Source organism: Echinops telfairi, unplaced genomic scaffold (assembly GCF_000313985.2).
Source record: "Echinops telfairi isolate 266 unplaced genomic scaffold, ASM31398v2 ScPeMD7_7469;HRSCAF=8507_0, whole genome shotgun sequence".
NCBI classification, from domain to species: Eukaryota; Metazoa; Chordata; class Mammalia; order Afrosoricida; family Tenrecidae; genus Echinops; species Echinops telfairi.
This window is the reverse complement of record NW_022111372.1, coordinates 41,042,151-41,068,474: the sequence shown is the minus strand read 5'-3', so window position 1 is coordinate 41,068,474 and position 26,324 is coordinate 41,042,151. Positions and strand designations below refer to the sequence as shown.

The following is a 26,324-nucleotide window of genomic DNA, read 5'->3' as shown; positions in this document are numbered from 1 at the left end:
AGTTTCCCCTTCCTGGAGCCTAGAAACAATGGCAGTTAGCTGGGCAGTCATGCTCCATTGACTTGATGTCCAAGGTCTTGGAAATCATTGGGTTGTTCTTATTAACACTATTTTGGTTGTTTCCATTGGGAAGGTTAACCTTGTCCCTTTCCTCCATCTTGTCTGAGCACAGACGTCCCCAGAGGCGTGCATTGCTTTATACCCGTATAGGATGGAATTGAAGGTGCTTCCACCACCACTGTCTACCACCAATGCAGGCGCAGAATCGCACGGTCTCTTTAATTTGTTGGGTCAAAGGGTCTTATATCTAGTTATCCCTAAACCAAACCAGTTCCCATCAAGTCTCTTCTGGCTCGTGGAGACCCCATGTGTTGTGCCAGGAAGCGTGGTTGGGGCTGGTACCAGCCGTAAGAATTACCTGCAATGTAGCTGTTTTCCTCATGACTCGACAGCACCCAACCAGCACCGGGTCGATTGTGAACCATAGGGACCTTATATTGGGTTTCTGAGGCTACCCATTGTTACTTGAGCAGACAGCCTTCATTCTGTCCCAAGGAAGAGCTGGTGGGCTTAAACTACAGACCTTGCAGCCCAGCACGTACCTGCCAGCATCCCCAGTGCTCCTCTCGGGAGAATATAAAGTCTGTGGCTCTCAGGGAAGCCTGCATAGTGAGACTCCAGGAGGGCCAAGGTGACCCCCGGTGCCAAGCCCCATCCGGAATGCTCCCGGGCCCAGCAGACCACTGGGCAGGCCTGGCTCCAGCTCTCCCCCTCCTTCCCCAGTGACAAGCACAGACTATGACACCGCCGCGGATGCCACCGAGACCTCGTCATACTTCAGTGCCCAAGGCTACGTGTCCAGGTAGGGAGTGGAGCAGAGGGTGGGCACGTGCCCCATAAACGGATGTCCTCAGGCTCCCTGGGAAGGTGATGGTGCCCAGGCTGACCGAGCCCAGACTCTTCTCCCACACCACCGATGGTCTTCTGCCCCTGGTCCATATCTGTTTGGCCCCATCTCCTGCTCTGGGGCCCTAGCTGACTCACTCTCTAGTGCCATCTTTTCTGGCAGCCGGGAGCAAGAAGGTGTGGAATCCACTGCAGAGGAGGGGCAGCTGCCGCAGGTGGTGGAAGAGCTGAGAGACCTCCAGGTGGCTCCAGGCACACGCCTGGCCAAGTTCCACCTCAAAGTGAAAGGTGAGGGATGTGGTGGAGGAGTTGAGGGCACACTGGAGTTGCCCCATTCAGCTACAGTGCGGAGGGGGAGGCAGCCCCACCCCGGGAGGCCTTAGCAGAGGCCAAAGCACTACCTGCTCCTTAGCCCCCCACCCCCACCCCCTGGGAAATCTGCTCCTGGCAGGGTGTCATGGGGTGACACGGTCTCTCAGGGGTCTGACCATGGTGACTTCCTTTCCTCCCTGCATCCGGAGAACACAGCACTCTCACCTGGAGGAGGCCTGACCCACTGCCCACTGGGCAGCTGACCTGTGCTTCCATGCGCTCCCCTTGGCTCCAGGCTACCCAGCACCTCATCTGTATTGGTTCAAAGATGGGCAGCCCCTGACCACGTCTGCCCACATCCGCACAACCGACAAGAAGACATCGCACACTCTGGAGATCCTGTCAGTCACCAAAGAGGATGCCGGCCAGTACTCGGCCTACATCAGCAACGCCGTGGGGGCGGCTTACTCGTCTGCCCAGCTCCTGGTGCAAGGTGGGTGCCCAGGGACTGAGCAGAGAGCACTGCAGGCCCTGGATGGTGTCAAAGTGGACAAACATCCGCCTGCACACCCTGCCACCGCAGAGCTGGGGACTGGGCCCCACTGTCACCCCTCATTCATGCCTGGTTGTCACCGATGGCCTGAAGGGACTGAAGGGGGCAGTGGGGGGTGGGGGTGGGCAGGGTATGTTCATACTTGGCTCCTCGTCCTGATGATGAAGTCAGCTCAGGGCAGGCCTGACGGCCATGGTAGAACTGGAAGAAGGAAGGAGCTGGCGGTGAGTAACGTGATTGGAATCCACACATCCCAACACTGAGTGGAGTCCAAGTGTGTGGCAAATTCCTCTGTGCCAAAACTGGCCCGGCCCGGTGCCCGTGATGCCATGCAGGCTTTGTTAGGACTGCATGGTGCCACCTCCATGCCCTGCTGCAGGAACAGTGGGCACTGGCCACTGCAGCCTCCACTCGGGGGTGGGAAGGGGCGCAGGGAACACCTCAGTGTGCCTGGACCCTCCCGGCCTAGGGCTCGGGTCAGGGGTGTGGACTTGCACCCGTGATGAGTCGGCTTTCCTTGAGTTCCTTCCTACCACAGAGTCAGACCCCTGCAGGCTTCCCACCTGGCCGGCTGGCAGGCTTCAGACTCGGGGCCTAACTCTTGTCTCTTCCAGGCCTGGGTGAACCAGAAGAGAAACCAGCACCCGGTAAGACAGCCTTGAATGGGCAGTGAGGGCAGCCGTGGCATGCCCTGACCGCTGGGACCAGACACAAGCACGTACCATCCTGGGCCTGGGCCAGCAGTTGTGTGCAGACAGACCAGGAGGCATCAGAGCACTGAGGGCCCTTGGGCCTCGATTAGCTAGGGGGGGCCTGGGACCACTGCCCTAGGGCAGCCGGGAGGAAGGAGAGCTGGGTGTGGGCTGGAGAAGCCAAGGGGCCTCCCAAAAGTGGTGTAGGGGGCTTGGCCCCTGGGATCTGGGACTGTGGGGCAGCAGGGCTTCTGGGTAAGTCTTCCCCCACCTGCCTTGATTTCCCATCCAGACGTGCAGGAGCAACTGGTGCCGCCCCGGATCATAGAGAGGTTCACCTCCAAAAAGGTGAAGAAGGGCGCCAGCATCACCTTCTCCGTGAAGGTTGAAGGTACAGCCCACAGGAAGGGCCTCTGGCCTGCCCAGAGACCCCCCATTCCAGCAGCCCCCTTTCCTGGGGGCCGTGCACCCACCTCCTTCCTGTCTGCACCCCCGCAGGTCGCCCAGCCCCGACTGTGCACTGGCTGCGGGAGGAGGCTGCGCAGGGTGTGCTGTGGATCGGGCCCAACACGCCGGGCTACACGGTGGCCAGCTCCGGACAACAGCACAGCCTGGTCTTGCTGGACTTGGGGCGACAGCACCAGGGCACCTACACCTGCATTGCTACCAACGCCGCCGGCCAGGCGCTCTGCTCGGCTGGCCTGCATGTCTCCGGCCGTGAGTGGGGATGGGCTGTGGTGATGTAGACAGGTGGGTGGGGGGTTAAAGATGGTCCCAGAGCCTTCTCTCCCTCCCTGGAGGCTTTCCTGGGAGCAGGAGAACCCTAAGAATAGCCTAGAAGAACTGCCTATCTAGGAGCCCCCCACCCCCATAGGTCCCTTTTGGACACTTGTGTCTGTAGAAGTCTCTCTTCAGAGTGCTCCTACCCGCCACCCCCTTCATGCCCCCATGGGTCAGCGGGTCCGGGCAGCCACCTGCTCTCTCCCACGTACCCAGCAGTGCTTGGGGGTGCCCCAGGCCCTGGGGAAGGGACTATCCTGATGTCTCCACTGGGTCAATTTCCCCAACAGTGCCCAAGGAGGAACAGGGGGGTGCGAAGGAGGCCCTCATCTCCACCTTTCTGCAGGGGTGAGTCCAGCCTGCTATAGCTAGGCAGGGGCCGGGGCTCTGCAGGGGTAGGTGGTGCTGCTGCCCTGGGAACCACCCCTCCCCCACCCCACCCCCACTTATAGGCAGGGTGCTTTGGGCTGGCCTTGCCTTCTCTGTGCCTCCGTTTCCCCACCACAAAACAAGGCTTCTGTCAAGGCCCTTGTATCATCCAGACCCCTGGCTGTGCATCCCGGGTTGTTGCCCTCAGACCCTCTCTCTGTGAGAGCTCGTTCCTGCGGGCAGAGGTCAGGGCCAGCCCAGGCCACGCACAACACTACCGGCTGCTCCCACCCCTTAGGACTCAGGCCGTCTCCATGCAGCTGTCGGAGTCGGTGGGATTGGCTGACCTGGCAGGGCAGCGGAAAGGTAAGTGCTGGTGGATGCCTGTCTGGCAGAGTGGGCCTGCCTCTAAGGAGGTCACCTGCTGGACAGGCGAGGGGCCCGACTGTGCCCTGGCCCAGCCCCTCTGGTGGGTGTCGAGTCTGAGCTCTGGCTGGTAGCTGTGACCCTGCCGGGCCTGGCCTCGGCTCTGGAAGCTGAGGAGGCAGCCCCAGGCTGGCTGACCATGACCCACAGAGCAGGCCTAGCACAGTTTGCTTTGTGAATGTGTGGGCGTACTGGGAGTGGGAGCGGTTGAGGTCACCTCCATTCCCAGGGTGAAGGCAGCAACCCCACTCCCTGCACAGCCACCTCCACGCTTCTTGGGGTGTCTCATTTAAAGTATCTTTGACAGAAAACACTGTGTTCACCATAGAGAAGAGGGTGTTAGACCGCCTGTGTGCCAGTCACCCACTGCCTGGCTCTCTCTGCAGTCCTGCCGGCCCCTTCCCGACTTCCCAGGGCGGCCGCATCCCAGGCCCCCCTTATTTACCCTTAGTCCCACCTCCATCGAGTCCTCCCCTTGCCTCTTCCCACCACATGCTCTCTGGTCCTCCAGCTGCCCAGGCCCAGCTCTCAGCCTCTTCCATGTCCACCTGCCATCGCTTCCGCAGCCCCCAACCCCACCTGCAGCCTGCAGCAACCTCCTCCCCAGTCAGGGTCTGGCACTCGCTGGACTCTGTCCTCAGCTCTGGCTGCGCCTGCTGGACACGGTGTTCCCAGGCACCCTCAGCCAGCCTAGCCCCTGGCGGTGACTCTCCTCCCGCCACCACCGCCATCCCTGAGCAGTTAGTGCCTGCACTGCAGGGCACCCATGTGCAGAGGCTCCGCCTCGTTGGGTTGCTGTCTTCATGCTGAGAACAGCCGGGCCCAGGGTGCGCAGGGCACTTCGTTAGTTGGAGCGCGCCGAGTGAATGCAGCACATGTGTCCCCAGGAGAGCTGTCTGCGGCCGAGGAGGCCCAAGGCCACCTCTCTCTCGCCGAGGTCGGGACCGAGGAGTTCCTTCAGAAGCTCACCTCGCAGATCACGGAGATGGTATCGGCCAAAATCACCCAGGGTAGGCAGGCTGACACCCATGGGGTCCTGAGGGAGGTGTGGTCAAGGTGGTGGACCCTAGGGCTCCCCCATCTTCCTGCCCTGGAGACCTTGATCCAAGTCGGGGGCAGTGTGTACAGGGTGCTGTCCAAGCCACGTCCCAGGCCCTTCCCGGATGTGGCATGCCCTTGTCTCCGTCCAGCCCGGCTGCAGGTACCCGGAGGTGACAGTGACGAGGAGTCCAAGACGCCCTCCCCGTCGCCCCGACACGGCCGCTCAAGGCCCTCCTCCAGCATCCACGAGTCGTCCTCCGAGTCGGAGGACGGCGATACTCGGGGCGAGGTGCGTGGCCCTCGGTCCTGCAGTGCCGGGGCCCAGTCCCCCAGAGGACCCTTGAAGACAGGCGTGGAGGGAGGACCCTGCTGAATAGAAGGGGCAAGACAGGCCTGGGAGAATAGCTGTGGGGTCTTGCTAGAACCCGATGTTTTGAAGAAAGTGTCTGGGCAAAGGGGCCGAAACCACCTCAGTCGTCAGAAGTGGATGTATTAGAGGACACGGGGAGGAAACAATTCAGTCCGTCCACTGCAAAATGCCACAAGCTGGGTGAGTCCACCAAGGTAGGCAGCTGAGTTCAAAGGCTGCGTGGACCCTCCGTGAACCTCAGCTCTGCCAGCTATGTGTGACCCACGCAGGGTGCACTCTGTCTGCGTGGGGAGGCACAGCGTAGTGGCTTCAGATGGGTGCACACACCTGTGCCCAGAGACCTCTTCTGCCCCTTTGCAGTGGCCCTGTGCCTGCCCCTTACTCTCCAGGATTATCCCTGGCAATAGAGGTCAGCTGGGCCTTGTGCTCAAACTACACAGACATAGAACCACATGGAATTGCACATGGCACAATGCCTAGGGACCCATGGGTTTCTAAGAAAGAGCAAGGAAAGGAGAAGAGAAGGAGAGAAACTGTATTTCAGAGTGCTCCGAGAGAACAGGCAGAGACAGGCCATCTAGAGGGGACCGGAGCCCCAGAAGGCGTAGTCAGTCAGCAGGCAGAGTCTGACCCAGAGTGACAGCAACCACAGTGAGCCTGCCTGCTGGGAAATCCATTTGTCCATATGTCTGTTCATTTGAGCATCCATCCATCCTTCCACCCATCCACCCATCCATCCATCCATCCATCCATCCATCCATCCATCCATCCATCCATCCATCCAGTACATATGATGCCGACAGTTCACCAGGCATTGTGTTAAGCATAGGAATGGTGGTCTGTGTGGAGGGGAGCAGACAATAAACAAAAGCCAAAACCAGACAGCCCTGACCTGAGGAACTGGGTCCTGGACCACCCACCTTCGTGTTGTCCTGTGTGGGGGTGGGAGCCAACAGGTGTGAGCAGTGATTTCTAGGCCATTCCCTGCCCTGCAGGTTGGGGCTTCCAAGGACCCCAGAGGACATTGGGGCCTTGGATGCCCTGACCAGCCCTTCTTTGGGTTCTCTTTATCCTCCCCACCTCCCACCCACCCCGCCACCACTACCAGATATTTGACATCTACGTGGTCACAGCTGACTACCTCCCACTGGGGGCAGAGCCAGACGCCATCACGCTGAGGGAGGGCCAGTATGTGGAGGTCCTGGACTCGGCCCACCCACTGCGCTGGCTTGTGCGCACCAAGCCCACCAAATCCAGCCCTTCTCGGCAGGGCTGGGTGTCGCCTGCTTACCTGGACAGGAGACTCAAGGTGCCTGGGAGCTGGGTCGGGGTGGACAGAGGGCCTCTAGAGAACAACTTAAGGGATGGGAGGCCTTGCCACCTCCTGGACCTGCCTGTAACTTCACCACATGGCAGTGGCCCAGACAGGGCACCCTCTGACTCAGTCCTGGTTCTCATCAGCTCTCGCCTGAGTGGGGACCTGCTGAGGCACCTGAGTTCCCTGGGGAGGCCATGTCTGAGGATGAGTACAAGACAAAGCTGAGGTAAGGGAAAGGTAGAGGTGGGGTGGGATGGGGTGGGAAGGGCTGTCCCCAGGCTCCCAGCATGCTCTGCATTTGCCCTTATACACAGCTCAGGCCCTAGCTTTGCAGGAGGCAGGGTTTTGACTGGAGTGTTTTCTGGGAATCTGGTGGGAACCTCTGAATAGCTGATTCCACAACAGCCTCCTAGGGCAGGAGCTGAAGCAGAAGGAAAGTCCCACAGGAGCCTGGCTCTGCCCAGCTCTGGAGTGTTCGCTGTGAGCTTACACTGAGCAGGGCTCAGAGGCAGGGGAGCCTTGCCAGGGAGGGAGGCACCTTGCATATCTTGTTGTCTATCACGTGCTCTCTTCCTCTACCCTCTTGCTTCTTTCTGAAAGGACAACAGGGCTTCTAAATGTTCATGGGAAAATCCCATTGTTCTCACATTCCATTTCTCTATGAACTTTGTGAAGCCCCTTCATAGATACCAGGTTGCAAACAATGCCCGTATGAAAGCAGCAGTTTTGAATGTATGCACATCTCTGCATCCACATGCATACGTGTGCACACTAGACCCCCATTTGGCAATTGAGGAAACGGGCCCAGAGAGGAGACAGTCATGGCCCATAACCCTCCAGAGAGGTAGGTCAAGGGCAGGTAGCAGAGGTGTCTGGGCTCCCCCCCATTGGCCTCCCTCTTGGGCCCCCAGTGCTGTCATCCAGGACTTGTTGAGCTCCGAGCAGGCCTTTGTTGGCACGCTGCAGTTTCTGCAGAGCCACCACATGCAGCACCTGGACCGCTGTCCCCACGCACCCACTGCAGTGGCCAGCCAGAAGACGGTCATCTTCCGCAATGTGCAGGACATCAGCCACTTCCACAGCAGGTGGGCTGGGCACTACACACACACACACACACACACACACACACCTGGCTGGGGCTCTGGTGAGTAGGCAAAAGGGTGGGTAGCCAGGGCAGGAGTGGGGCAGATGAGAACCTTCACAGTGCCTCACCCGCTGTCAGTGCGCTCTCTGTGCACCCTCAGGAACAGGACCATGTGCAGCTGCTGCCACAGAACACCCATTGATGAGCATGCTTCAAGCCCATACATGTGCACACATGCATATGTATGGAGGCACACATGTAAGGGCACATCTGCACACCATCTACATAGACATGTGTGCGTGTGCACACATATCTCTGCACACATATACATGCATGTCATCATACCTGTGCACATGCATATACATGTGTATGCAGTCACATAAGCATGCACATCACATATACCTTCTCACATGCATATACATATGTTCACCCATGTGCATGGACTGCATGCATACCTGTAAATACACATGCAGGTATGCATGATCTGTGTATGCTTAGTCACTCCCACATGTGTGCACATGCATACATGTGTGCTTCTGCACCAAAGTGCACACCCATACACATACTTATCTTGCACATATATATACCTGAAGTACATGCACATATATATACCTGAAGTGAACATGCACACATGCTTGCACACCACATAATGTGTTCCTACACAGGCCCACACATGTGCATATCTGCAGACACACATGCATGTGTGTTTTACCACCATATTTATGTATGTCCACATACTCACACATGAAGAGCTGCATGTTTCTGCTCACCTATGTGCACATGGCCCGACAACCTGACTCTCACAGCTCTCTGGGACCCACAGGAAACCAGCCTTTGGACAGGACTCTGCTTAATCCCTCGCAAAGCTGGCGTCTCAGTGATGGGTGGGTGATGAGGCTCTTCTACATTTGCCGGCCCGGCTGCCCCACTCACTGCTGCCCCCGCCCTGCAGCTTCCTGCAGGAGCTTCAAAGGTGCGACACGGATGACGATGTGGCCATGTGCTTCATCAAGAACGAGGCCGCCTTTGAGAAGTACCTGGAGTTCCTGGTGGGCCGTGTGCAGGCCGAGTCGGTGGTGGTCAGCACGGCTGTCCAGGAATTCTACAAGGTGCCCCCTATCCTGAGCCTGGTGGGGTCCCAGCCCTGCCCCGCTCCTGCATTCCAGCGCTGGCATGCAGCTCTCATCTGACCCCAGCTGTCCCCAAGGGCAGGAGAGGGTGGTGGTGGTGGGGAGCACCACCTGCCAAACGTGTGCTCATCTCTGACCCTTAGCGCCTATCACAACCCTGCCCTGGCTTCCAAGGAAGGCAGTCAGAGCCCACCGCCTGGGTCTGCACTCCCCTCCAGAGCCTCACGCCCCCCGCACCACCTGTCTGAGGGGGATGCTCTTGCCCAGTGTGGAGAGGGTTGGTGAGCCCCGTGAGTGGGCCACTCTTAGGGTCCCGTCCGTTGGCTTTGCAGGGCCCTCCCCTGACTGCCCCCTGCGCCAGGCCTAGGAAAGGGAGCAGCAACCCCTCCCGCCCCCTCCCCTCCTCTTGTCTTCATCCTTGTCGCCCTGGGCCCCACAAAAGGCCAGGATTCCTTCTGTCTGCAGAGCCCGCGTGGCTGCAGACAGGGTGGGCGCAGTGAGGTCCTTTGTGACTGGAGCCCCTGCCCTGTGTTTCTGCCAGAAATATGCCGAGGAGGCGCTGTCCGCCGCGGACCCCGCGCAGCCCCCGCCGCCGCCGCTGCAGCACTACCTGGAGCAGCCCATCGAGCGGATCCAGCAGTACCAGACCGTCATCAAGGTGCCCCAGCCCCGCTCGGGCAGGGGTCAGGGGTCGGGGCGGGATGGCGTGCGTGCGCACGGCCTCTGACACCCCCCACTCCCCTCCCCTGTTGCCCCGCGGCAGGACTTGATCCGCAACAAGGCGCGGAACGGGCAGAACTGTGCGCTGCTCGAGCAGGCCTACGCCCTGGTGTCCGCCCTGCCCCAGCGCGCCGAGAACCAGCTGCACGTGTCGCTCATGGAGAACTACCCGGGCACCCTGGAGGCCCTGGGCGAGCCCATCCGGCAGGTCTGGCGCCCCTTGAACCCGCGGCTGGCTCTCTGGGCACCAGTGCACGGGCGGGGCTTTGGGCGGCAGACAGTGGGGTGCGCATGCGTGGCGCCCTGGGGTCTGTATCCTAGGGACTGGGCTCCTCAGACCACACCCTGACCACATTCCCAGGGCCACTTCATTGTGTGGGAAGGGGCGCCAGGTGCCAGGATGCCCTGGAAAGGCCACAACCGCCACGTCTTCCTCTTCCGCAACCACCTGATGATCTGTAAGCCCAAGCGAGACTCGAGAACGGACACCTTCAGCTACGTCTTTCGGAACATGATGAAGGTTTGAGGGGCTGCCGGGTGCATCACTGGCCTGTTCTCCAGAGGGACAAAGTGAGGCACTGTGGGAAGGGAAGGCAGGGATGGAGGCCGACACCGGAGACCAATTCTGAGGCCGCCGTCTTGGGAATGACCTCAGGGCGGCCCATGGGGCTCAGGTCTTTCCCTGGTCTTCTCCACGGGGCGCAGTCCTGGGTCTGGCTGCCTGCAGGGGTAGGCGGGCAACTAGCGCAGGAGTGAGGAGGTGAGCGCTGGTCAGTGGGGCCCCAGCATGGGAAACCGAGTCGCTGCTGCACACTGATGCCTGCTGATGTCCTCCCCTCCCCCAGCTGAGCAGCATCGACCTCAATGACCAAGTGGAGGGCGACGACCGCGCCTTCGAGGTGTGGCACGAGCGCGAGGACTCGGTGCGCAAGTACCTGCTGCAGGCCCGGACGGCCATCATCAAGAACTCCTGGGTGAAGGAGATCTGCGGCATCCAGCAGCGTCTCGCCATGCCTGTCTGGCGTGAGTGCCGCCGCCGGGGCATGGGGAGGCAGTGGCGAGGCCCTCAGGGGTACCCCTCAATCCAGCTTGGGTGCCACGCAAGGCTAGTGTATCCCTGAAGCCTGGGGTGCCTGAACACCCAGCCCCAGCCGCACATCTCAGGTAAGTACAGTGGACTGGAGGGAGACCTCCCAGCTCTCACCCACTGCCAGTTCCAGGGGAGTGAGCCCAGTGCTTGCAGTCAGGGGCTGTCCCAGCTCCAGTTCCAGTCCACCCGGGCCCAGAAGCCGGACTGACCTCCACGGTGCCCTCCCTGCAGGGCCTCTTTCTCACTTTGCCGGAAAGTTTCCAGCCAATGTTACGGCAGGCCTCCTCAAAAGAATGGGAGCCCCCCGCCCCAAGCTGGGCGTGAGCAGACTATGAACTGAGGAGGAACACAGGCCCTCATGCAGAGTTTAGGAAATAGGGGTATCCTGGGAATCCCAGGCCTCCCTCTCCCTACAGTACTACAGAAATGGAGAATACCCCACCCCACCCCCAAGGCTGTGGGTGAGCACTTGCTCTTTTCCCCACCTCTCCACATGAAGCCCCAGGCTGTCTCATTCAACCCTGGCTCCCATTGGACCCTGAAGTTGGGGCCTCTAGTGAAGAAAGGAAGGTTGGGCCCTGTGACTATCCTGTCCTTTGATACCGGCTTCAGCAAAGCAAGAAGACAAGACCTGAAATCTGGCACAGGGCGGGTGCTTGGCTGCCCCAGGCTTGTGTAGCACCACCCAGGGCCATCCAAGAGCCCCGGTGCTCTTTCCTACAAAACTCTAGAGCCCCACGTGTGTCCTCAGGTCCCCCCGATTTCGAAGAGGAGCTGGCAGACTGCACGGCTGAGCTGGGGGAGACAGTCAAGCTGGCCTGCCGTGTGACAGGCACCCCGAAGCCCATTGTCAGCTGGTACAAAGGTAGGCTCCGGGCAGGAGGACACCCGTCCACATGTTGGGGATTCCCAACCAAGGCTATTGCCAGGACAAGGACAAGGCCGGGACCAGGTACAAGCTGGTCAGGGTGATCCTGGAGGGTCCCTTGAGCTGCATGCGTGAGGGAAGGCTATCTGTTCACTCTCCCACCATCCCACAAATGGATGTGGGGGTACAGAGGAGAGGAAGCACTCAGGCATGCATGAGTGTTTGAATGTGGCGCTTCCGCCTGGAGCACACTGCCCATTAGCTTAAGCAAATACGGGCAAGTTCTAGGTGCTGGGGAACAAGGCAGATCTAGTGAGGAAGAGATTTTTCTCAAAGAGCACAGTATGATTAAGAAGAGCTTTTAAGAAAATTGAACACTACTCAGGTGAGAAGAGGCTAGGAAAATCACACTAAGAAATCCTTTTCCATCACAACACGCACTGCTCATTCTTTGAGGGTAGCAAGGGGTGTTCTGTAAGAATTTCATTGGGACATCTTATCCCATTTACCCCTCACCCCTAACCTTGCCCATTCAGACTTTTTTTGTTTCCCAAACTCAAAGGACGCTGTAAAAGAACATAAGTTGAGACCTTTAAGGTTGCCAAAAGCGCATCTTGACGTGGTGTAAATCAAAGAGCACACAGTTCTTCAGGGAAGGATTAGAGAGACAGAGGCACCACCTGCAGAAGCGTAGAGCACTCGAGAGAGGATATGCGGAGAAACGATAGCTTCACACTTTGCTATTCTTATTTAGTAAACGTTAGATGGCTTTATAGCAATACTTTTTACTTACCTTCATGTTACATATACATACCCCTCCTTTCTGCATGCTTTGAAGAACCTTTTTTTCCCCCTTAAATCATTTTATTAGGGGCTCATACAACTCTTATCACAATCCATAAATACATCAATTGTGTAAAGCACATTTGTACATTCATTGCCCTCATCATCCTCAAAGCATTTGCTCTCCACTTAAGCCCCCAGCATTAGGTCCTCATTTTTCCCTTTTTATGCAAAAAGAAGAGCTTTGTCTTTCTACGTTCTCATTATATCAACCGAAATAGACGCCCCACCCTTTGGCCACCACACTTCTAAAATGAACTAATTGATGCGAACGAAAAGTTTCCTAAGCTGGTCACTTCAGAAGTGGCCTAAATCATCTGTATTGAAATGCCATTTGCAAAGTTAGGCTCAAGAAGTAGCGATGAGAGAACACATAGGAATCAGTTATTTTTTTCTGGAAGCAGAGAGGCCAAGACGTCAGTGAGTTCATGATTGCCGGCAGCAGTTGGTCTCAGGCCCCCCACCTGATGGCAGGTGGAAAACCAGATGCTCCTTCTGGATCGAAACCAAACTCTCAGGATAGAAATGAGGCAGAAGAAGAACCTCATCTGGCTTTGTTGGTAACCCACAGTAGAGTGACTGCTAGTCTGGTGAGGGCCTCGAACTCACCATAGAGCCAGCTTGAACAAGAGGCTTATAAGACTTGGACACCTGGGCTCTACTCTGTGAGTCACATTTTTATGACAACTAACAAGTTTACACAGCACAGTAAAAAACAAAGCAAATGGGAAGCTGGTTCCCATTTGCAATTCTAAGTGACGATTGCAATTCTAAGTTTTCTTTGGTTAGTGTGACCCAATTTGACAGGAAAACGAAACAAAACAAAGCCTATTAGGGCCCATACATGAGCTAAAATCTCAGATGGAAGGGACTCAGATTTGGCTCCACTGAGCCCATTGTAAACATGACCTCAGGTCTCCCTTCAGTCTATTCTGAGTTACTTCGTCAGAGTCAGATTTCTCTTGGACCCATTCCAAAGAGAGTGTATGATTAAAGTAAATGGGAGCAAGTAATGAAACTTGGGGGCCACTGTGGGTTTAGTCTTTGGTGAGCCCACCTCCAAGAAGCAGGCGGCCCAGGAGTGAGAACAGAAGCCCATGTTTAGCCTCTCAGACATCTGTGCTGACCTACTCTAAGGAGCTTGTCAGCTTGTTGAAGGCACAGGATTCATGCACCTTTTTTGGGTACCGAGATGGAGCAAAAGGGTGACTCACTGAGGAAAAGACACAGAGCAGGCTTTTGTCTGTAAACCACCCTTTAGTATTCACATGGCAATCACCTGCAACAAAGTGCAGGGCTATGGACCACACAGGTCAGTCACCATGTCTGCCACCAGTTCCCACAGCCTTGTCTCCTGTCAAGTCCTGCTGGCTTCTCTCAGGGCCCGCCTATCTCTCTGATAACAGCCCTTCCTTAGCGCCAGACCGTAAATCAGAAACTGAGAAGGACCAGAGATTCAACTCTATTTTTAGGGAAGCCTGTTGACCTGCAAGCCATATCCAGACAAAAGACAAAACCCCCATGAGACAGAGCCCCAAACAGCGTCTTACAGCAAAAGCAGCAGCCAGAGCGGCCCTTCCATCGGCTGTCCCTGTCCGCATTGCAATCCCACAGGATGAGGCACCGAAGTCAGATTTTCACAGCATGCAGTGGTTGCTCCACACACAGGAATTAGGAAGTTTAGGAGACTCTGAGCCTGAGAGGCTGTGGGGTAAGCTTTAGGCTGCTAACCATATTCAAACCCACCAGCCGCTCGGTGGGAGAAAGATGAGGTTGTTGGCTCCCTTAAAGATTTATAGACATAGGGTCACCGTGAGTTAGAATCAACTTGATGGCAATAGGTTTGGGTTTGGGTTTCCTCAGCTTTTATGAGCCTGCAGGCACATCTACCCAGTCTTCCTCTCAGAGATAGAGATTACTTAAATACCCTGGAATGTAAGCAAATGTCACCCAGGAAGGGATGGGGAGGGACTTATCTTTACCACCCTGGAGTAGTTACAAGGAGGGAGACCCCTCTCACTTTATTATCCATGTCTGCATCCTCCTCAAAGGCATTCTAAACGTGCTTGTCAGTGTTTTTTCTCAGAGCATCTGAATCATGCAGAAATGTGAAGTGGAGAAGGAGCTCCCAGAATCAGCAATGTGATGAATGTCATTGGTGACCTTGATAAGGTCATGAATGTCATTGGTGACCTTGATAAGAGAGTCAAGATGTGTGGGAGGGGTGGGAGCAAAAACCAGATGGGAATGAGTTTAGTGAGTGAATCAGAAAGTGACTGGTCAGTGAGGGGAGGGCACTGAGATCAGAGATCATAAAGGGAGTTGTGGGTCAGTGTGACTTGTCCTGCTATGGAGTTAGGGTCAGACCAGCAGATGATCTGGATACTACAGCCTTCGCTTAGCTGATCAGCACCCCCATGCTGAGATTCATCCTCTGGGAACATCTGCAGCCTGGTTGGGTGGTGGCCTCTGTCACTTCCACTCCCTATGACCCCTGGTGCTGGTGGAGACACCCTCAGGCGCACTGCACATTGGTGGGCCCTTGCATGCCCCACCCCACTTTCTGACCTGCCTCTATCCAGATGGGAAGACGGTGGAAGTAGACCCTCACCATATCCTAATCGAAGATCCTGATGGCTCATGTGCCCTCATCTTGGACAACCTCACTGGCGTGGACTCGGGCCAGTACATGTGCTTCGCGGCAAGTGCTGCGGGCAGTGCCAGCACCCTGGGGAAGATCTTGGTGCAAGGTGAGCCAGGAAAGTCCACTTTAGATCCACCCTGGAGGGGTCCCTCTGTTTCCACCTGGGCTGGAGCCACCTCAGCTCCAACCACACGTCAGTCCCTGGTCATGAAGAGAGCAGACAGGTGAAGCTGGCAGTGGGGGCTGAGGGGTATGGGTGGGAGAGTCCAGAGGGGAAAGGTGGGGTTGGTGGTTCTGAACATGTGACTGTGGTCTGGTGGGGAAGGGCCAGGACAGAGCATTCATGGTTGCTTGGGCTTTTTGAGAGGGTCCCTGGCTGTTAGTCCCCCTGCCCCAGTACTGCCTGCACCTCTCACTACGCCTTTCTCTTGACCTGCAGTCCCTCCACGGTTTGTGAACCAAGTCCGAGCAGCCCCTTTTGTGGAGGGAGAAGATGCCCAGTTCACCTGCACCATCAAAGGTGCCCCACATCCTCAGATCAGGTGGGGGCCTGGGGCAGCAACTGGGGAGAATTGGGGCAGGGGGAGTGGGTCTGTGGACAATGAAGGAGTGTTTTCCCAAGAGGTGCTCATTGGAGATAGAATCCCTGTCTTCCCACTCAACATGGGTGTCTAGAGCCATGAGCCCATCCTAAACACTTGGGGTTTTGTCCTGCTCTGAGGACCTCAGCTAGGGAAGGAGTCCAGACTTCCAGAAAGGGTGGGCTCCTTAGAACATGCAGAACAGCACAGCCAAGCAGTGGTAGTCTAGGAAGGTCCTGGGGCTCAGGAGCCACACAGCACAAAGGCAGTGAGCTAGCCTGGCCTCACTGGGCCCCGCCTGGCTTGGGTTCCAGGTGGTACAAGGATGGAGCCCTGTTGACCGCCAGCAGCAAGTACCGGATGTTCAGTGAGCCTCGCAGTGGCGTGCTGGTGCTGGAGATCCGATCTGCCAGCCAAGGGGACCTGGGCTTCTACGAATGCGAGGTGAGGGTACCAGTGGACAGTGGAAGGGCAAGGGTTGGAACATGGGCCCTCCACTCACCTCAGGATCTAGGTCCTGGGGCCCCCGAACTCCCATCTCTACATCACTGGCCCTGCCCTCTAGACCCTGGGTCCCTGAGGAAGTATCCAGCAGACACCGGGTACCCTGAGCTCCCTTGGCCACACACTCTGATCCATTTTTTTGCACTGATGCCTTTCCTACCACAGGAACGTTGGTGGCGCAGTGGCTGTGTGTTGGGATGCTTGCCACAAGGTCAGCAGTCTCAGACCACCAGCTGCTCCACAGGAGACAGATGAGGTGGTCTGTTTGTCTGTCTCTCTGCTTTTGAACTCCCATAGGAGTTACAATATGGGAAACTCACAGGGGCACCTCTACCCTGTAGTATCAGGTCACTGTAAGTCAGCATCGACTTGATGGTAGTGAGTTTTGTTTTGTATTTTTTGTCTTCCTACCATGCACTCCCAGTTTCTTCCATATCATGGTGTGGGGTGGGGGGTGGCGAGGGGGCCGCTCATCTGTCCCCCGAGCTTTCCTGACAAGATGCCCTTCTGTTTCAAGGATGGTACTTGGTATTTAGATATTTTGGACCCAGGCCTCACGGCATATCATTAATTCATGAGTTCAGAAATACATGTTTTAGTTACCCAAAGTCACTAAACAACCCAAGTGTGCATCTCTTTGTGGGACTTCAAGCCCTCATAGACTGCTCCATCAGGAGATGTGCTTAGTCCTGGGCCAGTGCCCAGTCCTCTCTCAGTCTATAGTGGCCCCGGGCCCTAGCTGGCCTTGGCAAGTGTGTCTCAAGAGGGAGCTGGGTGGTGACGGAGCTCTGTGCAGCGTTTCCTCAGCCTGTCCCTGGTTGTCACCCCCCTGGTCGTCACAGTGGTGGTCATCATAGTGCTGTTGTGGGCACTTGGGAATCAGATGACGGAGAACACCTGGGGTAAGGGAGAAATGAAGTAAGGTAGCCACTGCCCACACAGCTATTCAAATTAAAGTTAAATTAGTTAAGGTAAGTCAAACATTTAGTTCCCCACTGCACAGTTCATGTTCTCAGAGACACTTGTGGGAAAGGCTGCTACTGGACTGGTAGAGAGAGAGCCCAGCCACGAGGGCCCCCATTGAAGACAGCGTTGCTCCCTGAGTGGCTGCAGGGACTGGACCACCTTTGTGGACCAGCCCCTGCCCCCTCGCTCCCCTCCTGAGCTCAGAGCACTACCAGGAGGAGCTGGGCTAGAGAGGGATGACCACATCCCCTTTGCCCTCTGCTCTCCTCAAACCCTGCCCCTGAGTCCTCTCTGTCCTCTGCAGCTGGTGAACCGACTGGGCTCGGCACGGGGTGGTGCAGAGCTGTATATGCAGAGTCCCGCGATGCGGGCCCGAGAACAACGCCGCAGGGAGCAGCTCATTGCGGTGGAAGGTAGGTGTCTCCTGGAACTACCAGGGCTGGACTCATGGGGACTGTCACTAGCTGGGAGGTGAGGCTGGATAGACAGGTCCAGAGGAGACCCTTATCCTACAGGCACACAGAAAGGGCATCAACTGGTGAGTCAGGAGTCCAGGAGTCTACAGGGCTGGAGGGCAGCCCTGGGGTCTCTAAGCCCCGCACTCTCTGGGTAAATACCAGGTATGCAGATAGACAGTGGCGACACAGGAACAGTATGAGGGGAAGCACCAAGGTAAGGGGAGTTCCCGCTGAATACAGAAAGCAAGACTGCTCGGTCCTGCCCTGGGGGCATTGCTGGGGGGGCAGGTTCTTGCCTGTCTGTTCCATGAAGGCTGGGGCTGGCCCTGAAGTTTCCTGAGAGGAGACTGAGCTGCAGAGGAAACCTTGCTAGGGACAGTTGTGTGACCAAGCAGCAGATGACAGGGGTGTGGTGCCTCACTCTGTGCACTTGTGGGAAAGACTGCAGGGTCCCAGCCAGGCTCACCAGGGGCCAGGTGCTGGCAGCCAGGATTGAGGCAGGTGTCCTGAGCATACTCAACCCAGTAGAAGAACCTCACCTGTCAGGGGCTACCTGGGCAGGTGGTGAGCTTCCTGTCCCCGAGGGAGTGCCAGCAGAGAGTGCAACAGTAGGGGAGCTGTAGCCCCTAAGGTAGGCTGCGCTGGAGTACATATCTTCTAAGTCCTGAGAGTCTTCGGTCCTGCAGGTGCTTTGGGAAGCCCAGGGTCCTGGCTGCAGGGGCCAGACTGCTCATGTGGACTTGACCTCGGGCCTGTTGAGGCTCTCCAAATTCCTCTCAGAGGGCCTTCCCTCCCTGGGTAGGGATCCTTGTTTCATGCCCCACCGGAAGCAGCAGGCACTGTTGAGTCCATTTCCACAGCGCCCTTACTACCAAACTGTGCCCAAAAGGGCACCAGCCCACCCATGATGCGTCTCTCTGTCTCCCCATCAGCAAGAGTGTTCAGCTGGGACACCTGGCAGCCCCTCTCACCGCGCCACCATAAGTGTGTCTATCACAAAGTCGTTTGCATCTTCATTCTGTCGGGTTCTCTCTGTAAATGTTCAATGGCTTCATAAAAAGGAGGGGCCTCAGAGTTGGAGAGCTGACCAGCACAGTGGCTCTGGGCTGCCTGGCCACCGAGGAGCTGGTCATGGGGCCAACCTGGCTGGACTTGGTGTTGGAGCCTCAGCGCGGCAAGAAGGCCCTGGAGACGGAGTCACCTCCCGCTTCCTAACTCCTCTGCTGCCGCTTAATCTAACCTGCCAGTAGAGCAGCCAGAGCAGGCCCTGGCTAGCCGTTTGGGGCGGCTTCTCCTTGCTTGTGACCCGCACCAGCGGGAGCCTTGCTTCACACGGCTGCATCCCGTCTGTGGTTGTAAATACTCACTTAAAGACGAGAGTCAGCCGGTCAGGTGGCAGCTTAGGCACGTGGACCAGGGTGCCCAGACGTGTAACAGACTTCTTCTCCTGAATAACCCTCAAGGCCCTTGGCCACTTCCCTCAAGATCATGCAGGGAGCCCCGTATATTCCCAAGAGTCTGTGTCAGGGAGTTTGAACGTGATGAACAGACTGGCTCTTTCTAGTCTAAATGCACAGAGCATTTTGCCTGGAGGCTCTTCTCTTTTCCCCTCAATGGACCTGCCCCCTTCAGGGGGTGGCCTTCACACATGCAAACACCCCTCCACACATACACACAGAGACCTCTACACAAGTAGATACACAAATGCATACATATGTACACACCTGTTTGTACACACACACTTATGTGTGCACACCCTCATCCACCCATGCACCCCTGCCACACACACACATACGCATACACATGCATGCATGCGTACACACAGTAACGATAGCTCCCACACGCGCATTGCAGATACAGGCATTCCGTTAGAACATTTAATGTATATGACCTTCATGGGGGACAGGTTTAAATACAATTGCTTGTCTCAGGAACAGCCTTTCTTTGTGTGGTGGTGTTGCAAATAAAAAAAATCTCCCAGACTGGGAGCCAGGAGGCCATGTGGCTCCAGTCATTTCCTTTGACTTTTCTGAGGCATGCTCTGAGTTTCCCTCTCAGGGTCGAGGTGTTGAGAGAGGAGCCCCTGAGATGTGGGTCTGGGAAGCCTGTGCAATTCGCACTGCCCAGCTGGGTGAGGCCAGGTGGGAGCGTCTTTGTGCCCAAGCCTGACCTTGCCTGGAAGTCACAGGGAAGAGAGGGCCAGGAGGAGGTACTTGAAGGTGCCAGATGATTCACATCCCATGTTTGGGACTCGTGTCCTCTATCTGTAAAATGGGAATGGAAGTCCCTGTCTTGCTCTCTTGGAAAACAACCAGAGAATCAAAAGAGACTATTGAGTTTGAGTGAGTGGGGATGCCCCCAATCCTAAATTGCCCTGCTTGGAACTCAGGACCTTGTCCAGGAGCCCTCCAGGGCTTCTCCTGACAGAACCTCTAAGGCTTCATGCCATGGACTCTAGAGTCCCGCTCCATTGGAGAGACATCTTTTCATCTCTAGAATATTCTGTAAAACATCTATCAGCTATCCTCATCCTAGCTTAGCCACCGGTTCACTGTGAAGCTGTAACCATCGCTGCCCTTTCCTGGACCTCTGTTTCTATGAATTAGAAGTGGGCTGTGAACCTGATAAATGCAAGGGTACCCTGGGCACACAGGCCAAGGGAGAAACTGGGACACCCGTTTAGGCAGTTTTGGCGCCACTCCCATTTTAGCTTCTGTAAGACTTTCCAGAACATTTGGCCCCATTCTCACATGGGCCATGTTCTTGTCATATCACCTCAGCATCTAGACACAGGGCAGCAGCATCACCCCTGTTTCAAAAATGAGGATATTGGGGCTACCAGCTGATACAATCTTCCCAAGGGCACACAGGCAGGCAAGATTTGGACTCGGGACTCTGGACTTGATGCTCCTAAGTTGAGCAGCCTACTCGACTACTACACTACCATGCCACTCAGGTAGTTCAGACCCCAAGTGCTGGCTGACCTGTAATCCTTGATGTTCCGAATGTTTTCTTTGTAGTCACTGAGCAGGAGACTAAAGTCCCCAAGAAAACCGTCATCATGTAAGTGCAGCTATGTTCCTAACCTTCCTTCTGACTGCTGTGCACCTTGCATGCCCCTTAACTACCTGGGCTTTGCCTGTATGGCCCAGTTGTCTGCTTGCTTGCTTGCTTGCCTGACTGCCTGTCCACATGGCCTTTGTCCACCATGCAGACTAACCAGCATCTTTCAGATTCTCTCTACCTTCCTCTGGAACCCTGGCTACCTTCACACTTCACAGATTTCTCTTCCAGGACCTCAGAGTCCCAGCCATGGCTTGGAACCAGAGCCACACAGCTAGCTGGGATGCTTCTATCAGTGTGTTAGAGCAGAATCCTACCCCCTAGTATCCTAGGATCTAGAGAGGTGTTCAACAGAACTTTCTTGATGATGGAACATGTCTGTACATACACTGTCCCCTACAGCAGCCACATCTGACAATTGAGTGTTTGAAATGTGATTGGTGTGCGTGGAGAACTGAGTTCTTATATTGGATTTGAGTATAATTAACTTGAATTTAACTTATAGAGTGCTATTAGAGAAGTTCCAGGACTCTAAGAGGCCTTAAAGCCCAACCCTCACATTGAGAATATGGGGAAACTGAGGTTCAGAGATGAGATGAAACAGGCTCAGGGTAGTTCAGGATTGGAGGTCAGGGGAGAACCCATTTCCCCAGTGCCACACCCTCTGTTCTTCAAAGCCATTGATAAGATAAGAAGCTGGGTGGATTCATAGGAGGTAGGATTGGTTTTGACCTCAGAAATCAAGTAGGACCTCTAAGAGGAAGTACATTCATGTGGTGGTGTTTAAAGAACTTGCAAAAATGAGGAAGTCACATCACTGCATGATTCCAGAAGGGTAAACCTTTCAGATCCTAAAACGTAGGGCCTAAAACTGCTCAAAGAGGCCAAGTTGCCAGAGAATCTTGTATCCAGACAATTTGATGAGATCCTGGGTTAAGCCTACCTTGGACTACCTCCTTTCTCCTTCCAAATCAATGGTGTCACCTCACAATAGATGGGGATACGTAAGGTATGAGCATCACTCCCTGGATGCATGCAGCTGCACCAGACTTAGCCCACGAGTAAGGCATTATTGTCCACATTTTATGAATGAGAGGGGGAGTATCAGAGACAGCCAGGCAGCCCCCTTGGGCATACTGCAGGAGAGACTCATGCCTAGTGGGGAGCTGGATCAGGTGATTCATGAGGTATCTTGAAGTTCAGCCCTCTCTGGGCTTAGGGAATACACATACTTCATCTACAAAAAAGAGTGATCCCTCTGTCAACTTGAGAATGGAGAGGGGTGGTGGCATCCCCACCAGGGGTGGACTGCACAGGTAGGAGTGCTAGGAAGCCAGGAGGTACCCGAAAGGAAGGTCTTGGAGAGAGACTCCTGCCCATTACCCCTTCCCCCATCCTCATACTGCAAGCAGGATGCCTGTGGGCCCTCATGGGGGCAGTGTTGGGCCCACAAGGAATGTTCTTCAAGAGGGGTGTACCAACTGCTTGCTGCCCTCATTCACAACATTGGCAATTGAGGCTTGGCCCAGCTCTTCAGGATGTTTAGGTGGTTACTGACCTGGAGATTAGAGTAGTGTCTCAGCTATGGTATGAGTGGTCCCTGTCTCTAAACCTCAGCCTCCCCATCAGTTAAGTGGGTATAGTGCTTTCCCTTGCAGGTGAGGGCTTCAGGATCTGTAATTGTTGTGTACCTGAAGGATAGTCACATGACCCAGGCCCAGTTCTAGGCATAACTGAAACTGACTGTAGCCCCTGAGCTGGACGAAAACAAAGTGAAAAGTGCATATAAATTACCACGCACAAGCCAGGCATCTCTGCTTGGAGTCTGAGGGGACAATGCAGGTCCCAGTACTAATGGCAAGGTCAGGGTGCTAAGTGCCAGCAAACAACCAGGGATAGCTATGGCAGGTGCCTGATGCCACAACTGGAGGCAAGTTCCAGAAACGTTCAGCTTCACTGTCCACATTGATACACAGGCTTAAATCCACATCCAAGGGCTGCTCTGAGGTCAGACACGAGAGTTTACACAGCCCTCGGTAAGTACCCAGTGTGCACCTAGATCTGAGATCTGACTCCTCTCTCCCACCGCTCCCTCTGTGCTGAAAAGGCCTGCAAAGGGAAGGGGTTTGTCTGAGGTCACAACCCACAGCAGCCCAGGCCTGCCAGAGCCAGGTTTCAAGTTCAGGACTCCTCTTGGGGCCTTCCTGGGATATCCAGGGCCTCTCAGTCCCTGACACTCAGGTCCTCCCAGCCTGAGCTTGGCCCTTAGCATGCCCACTGGGCACCAGCAACCCAGCCTCATCCCCTGATTGAAGATTTCAGGGGCCTACAGGCCCTGGCTTCTGAGAGTCTAAATCCCTCTGAGTGGAACAGAAGGAAGAGGCCCATGAGGTTGCCATGTACTTGCACCCCCAGTTCATTCCCTCTTCATTCTCCACCCCAGCCTCCATCCTCCCTCGAGCTCTGCAGAAGGAGAGCAGGAGAAGGGAAAGAGGTCACAGGAACTAGTGAGCCTGGGGTTGGAGGCACCTGTGCATGCGGCACGGGCCTCACCAGGGTGCCAGGCATCAGGGGACTAGCACACCAGAGCCGAAGTTGGTCCTGAGGCTGGAGTTTATGCTTTGCTTCTTGAGCTCTCTGGCTGGGATCTGTAGGTTGGAGGCAAGTGCTCAAGAAGGCATCTTTCTGCGGTCTGCCTCTCATTCATACACTAAACCAGACCCCTTTGCTAGCCCTGCATGTGCTGACAGCTCAGGGGCTGGACACGGCTGCTGTATCTCTGTGCCGACCCCTCTCGGGCCTTCTCCCCGCAGAGAGGAAACCATCACCACTGTGGTGAAGAGCCCCCGCGGCCGGCGACAGTCCCCGAGCAAATCTCCTTCCCGCTCCCCTGCCCGCCGCTCCACGAGCCCACCAAGGCTGGTCGCGTTGACCCCAGAGCTGCGATACTCACCAGGGACTGGCCAGCCTCCCAGGCCTGAGGTGGAGCATGGTCGGAAGCACACCGTCCCAGCGCTGTATGTGACAGAGGTGGAGGCCCCCTCTCTACCCCCGCCTGGAGGTCCCGAGGCCCAGCCAAAGTGGGTGGAAGTTGAGGAGACCATAGAGGTTCATGTGAAGAAGACAGGCCCCCGGGGCACGTCTCCGGCCAGAGAAGCAGCAGGCAGTTCAGCAGGGCTGGTCTTCACGCTGCCAGGCCTGGCACCCGGAGGTGACCCCAACACCAACAACTCCAACAACACACTGCTGGACCAGGAGCCACAGGCCCAGGGCGGAGCCGGGGGACTCAGACACAGGTCCCCACCAGTGGTCTGCGTCGGCGAGCCCTTTGTTTTCTCTGTGGATGTTGGGGGCAGTGTAGCCTGGGCCTCTCCTGGCACTCGCCTCCCAGAGCCAGAGACCGAGGCTCCTGAAGATGAGCCAGAGGCGCTCCTTGGGGAGGAGAGCTTGGTGGAGGAGGAGGGAGAGGAAGGTGGCCCCTGTGTGATGGAGGAACCACAGGATACGGCAGACTTTGGGGGATGGGACCCCAAGATTCTCACACATCATGGCCACCCACTAACCCTGGCTGACCTGGAAGACTACGTGCCGCGTGAAGGGGAGACCTTTGGCTGTGTCGGCTCTGCGCCCACCACCTCTGACAACAACGACGGCCCGCCCTGCGAGGTCTCCGTGCTCCAGACCGAAATCAGCGAGCCCACGGTGGGGCAGCCCGTCCTGCTGCCCGTGGGCCACCCGCCTGGGTCCCGAGGCCCACCGGGCTTCTTCAGCCACAGCCCCCAACCTCGGGCTTGTGAGGTGCCTCTGATGGGGGCTCAGGCTCGTGCTGCATCTGGTGTGTCCTTCTGCGTTCAGGGGGCTTGGCCTGAGAAGACATCCTTCTGCGCCCAGGTCCAGCGCACGGTGGACAGTGGCCAGGGTAGCTTCAAGACGGAGGTCTCTACCCAGGCAGTACGCTTTGGGACAGTGGGCGAGACTGTCACCCTACACATCCGCCCAGATGGGGACGAGGCCCCCGCCCCTTCCCAGAGCTGAAGTCATGGACATCAGGCGCTCAGGGGGCTGGGGACAAGGGACTCAATGCAGCACTCTAGGAATTGCAGGCCTGGACGCCCAAACTCTGCGATCTGAGCCAGCCCCATCCTCACAGGCAGCCACCATGCATGTTCCCGTCCCATCTGCCACATCATTCCACAGGACAGCAGGGAGAGGACTTGGTCTGGGGGCGGTAGATGCTGACTTGTCCCAGCACTGGGCCCTGGAAGCCCCCAGACTCCCTTCAGATGCTGGGCCCAGCAGAGGCTTGGAAGCCAGCACCTTCCCCTTCTTTTCCAGAATGAGGATGGACATGGGCCACTCTGGCACTCCTACCTCACAGGCCTTGGCTTTGGGCTGGACGGATGTACAAGGGCCTGCCAGCTCTGAACATGCAGGCGCGCAGCCCCGTAAGGGGCCTGGCACCCGCAGGAGAGGGCTGGGTGGCTTGGTGGGTCCACACGGCCCGCTGTTCCTGGTCCGTGGTCCTTCCCCAGTCTGTAGGGAGCCCCACAGGCCAAGCTGGCAGGGAGTGGGTCTTCTTACAGATGAACATCCCTGGGTCTCCAGGGCCTGAGTTTGACCCCAGTTCCTGCAACCCCTCCCTGCCGGGGTGGATATAAGGGTCTGTGCGAGGGGAGGGGCTGGTGAAGCACCCACCACTTGGTGTTGAATAAACGGGTGATGTCCACTGCTCTCCGCGCTCTTCCTTCTCCGTTCCCTGCCCATCTGCCCCCACCCCAGCTGCTCCAGAAACTCAGGCAGACAGGGACTATCAAGACAGGCAGGGAGACCAGGCCCCTGTTTCTGCATCAGGCTGGGTCCCATGGAGTTGGACTCTGGGATCAAAGGGCTCTCTCAGGTCAGCCCCCAGTACCTTACCTGCCTTTTATCCACGCCTTGCGGGCAGGATGGGACAGCCTCACCCACACACGGCTGTGCCTCCCTCATCGTAATGTGACCCCAGGGCTCTGCAAGGTGGGTCTACAAGGACACCCAGTGGGAAAGAGGCAGACATCTCTCCCCAGGGGGTGTTGAGATTCTAGTCCAGACTGTACCTCAGGACTCATCACAGGGCTCCCTGGGGTGATCAGCACAGCTCAGCTCATCACAGTCATTCACAGCTTCCAGCAGGCCCTCTCGCCCTTCTGCACAGCAGGCCACCCTCACCTGCTCTCACCTCTTCTTGCCCCACCATCACCAGACATGGAGCGCCTTGGAGCCCAAGCCTTGTCCCCAAAGGAGCCTGGCAGTCCTCAAGACTAGTGCTGGCATCCAGTGTGTAGCTGACCCTGAGGTCCTGCTGACCTCCTTGCAGTTGGAGAAGAGGGAACGTCCCAGAATAGAGGACGAGGGTGATGGGGACAGAACCCAGAGAAAGACGCATGAGCCCAAACAGTGGGGCATCAGGAGCAGGAGAGGGCTTGGGGTGGGTCTTAAAGAGCCCAGCTTCTGCTCGACACCGGGGGCAGAGTGTGCGGCAGGTGTGGCTGGAGGCCCGACGCCCATTCCCAGGCAGCACTGAAGACCAGGGAGGCAGAGTGAGGGATGCAGCCGAGGGAGGCAGTGTG

General features: G+C 56.6%; 1 protein-coding gene across 1 annotated transcript in view; it reads left to right on the top strand.

Annotated features, from left to right (window-relative positions):
- The window catches only part of OBSCN (obscurin, cytoskeletal calmodulin and titin-interacting RhoGEF), a 210,806-nt gene that overhangs the window by 168,900 nt on the left and 15,582 nt on the right, over nucleotides 1-26,324 (top strand). Inside the window, exons 57-81 of the mRNA XM_045284554.1 lie at nucleotides 784-862; nucleotides 1,070-1,194; nucleotides 1,514-1,711; nucleotides 2,386-2,418; nucleotides 2,756-2,854; nucleotides 2,962-3,180; nucleotides 3,534-3,591; nucleotides 3,911-3,978; nucleotides 4,926-5,048; nucleotides 5,229-5,368; nucleotides 6,558-6,758; nucleotides 6,911-6,993; nucleotides 7,679-7,852; nucleotides 8,804-8,960; nucleotides 9,523-9,639; nucleotides 9,745-9,909; nucleotides 10,063-10,221; nucleotides 10,547-10,724; nucleotides 11,543-11,656; nucleotides 15,085-15,252; nucleotides 15,586-15,688; nucleotides 16,042-16,171; nucleotides 17,502-17,610; nucleotides 20,676-20,718; nucleotides 23,532-24,748. Of these exons, the coding sequence (XP_045140489.1) occupies nucleotides 784-862; nucleotides 1,070-1,194; nucleotides 1,514-1,711; nucleotides 2,386-2,418; nucleotides 2,756-2,854; nucleotides 2,962-3,180; nucleotides 3,534-3,591; nucleotides 3,911-3,978; nucleotides 4,926-5,048; nucleotides 5,229-5,368; nucleotides 6,558-6,758; nucleotides 6,911-6,993; nucleotides 7,679-7,852; nucleotides 8,804-8,960; nucleotides 9,523-9,639; nucleotides 9,745-9,909; nucleotides 10,063-10,221; nucleotides 10,547-10,724; nucleotides 11,543-11,656; nucleotides 15,085-15,252; nucleotides 15,586-15,688; nucleotides 16,042-16,171; nucleotides 17,502-17,610; nucleotides 20,676-20,718; nucleotides 23,532-24,748 (4,260 nt within the window). The remainder of the gene's footprint in view (nucleotides 1-783; nucleotides 863-1,069; nucleotides 1,195-1,513; nucleotides 1,712-2,385; nucleotides 2,419-2,755; nucleotides 2,855-2,961; nucleotides 3,181-3,533; nucleotides 3,592-3,910; nucleotides 3,979-4,925; nucleotides 5,049-5,228; nucleotides 5,369-6,557; nucleotides 6,759-6,910; nucleotides 6,994-7,678; nucleotides 7,853-8,803; nucleotides 8,961-9,522; nucleotides 9,640-9,744; nucleotides 9,910-10,062; nucleotides 10,222-10,546; nucleotides 10,725-11,542; nucleotides 11,657-15,084; nucleotides 15,253-15,585; nucleotides 15,689-16,041; nucleotides 16,172-17,501; nucleotides 17,611-20,675; nucleotides 20,719-23,531; nucleotides 24,749-26,324) is intronic.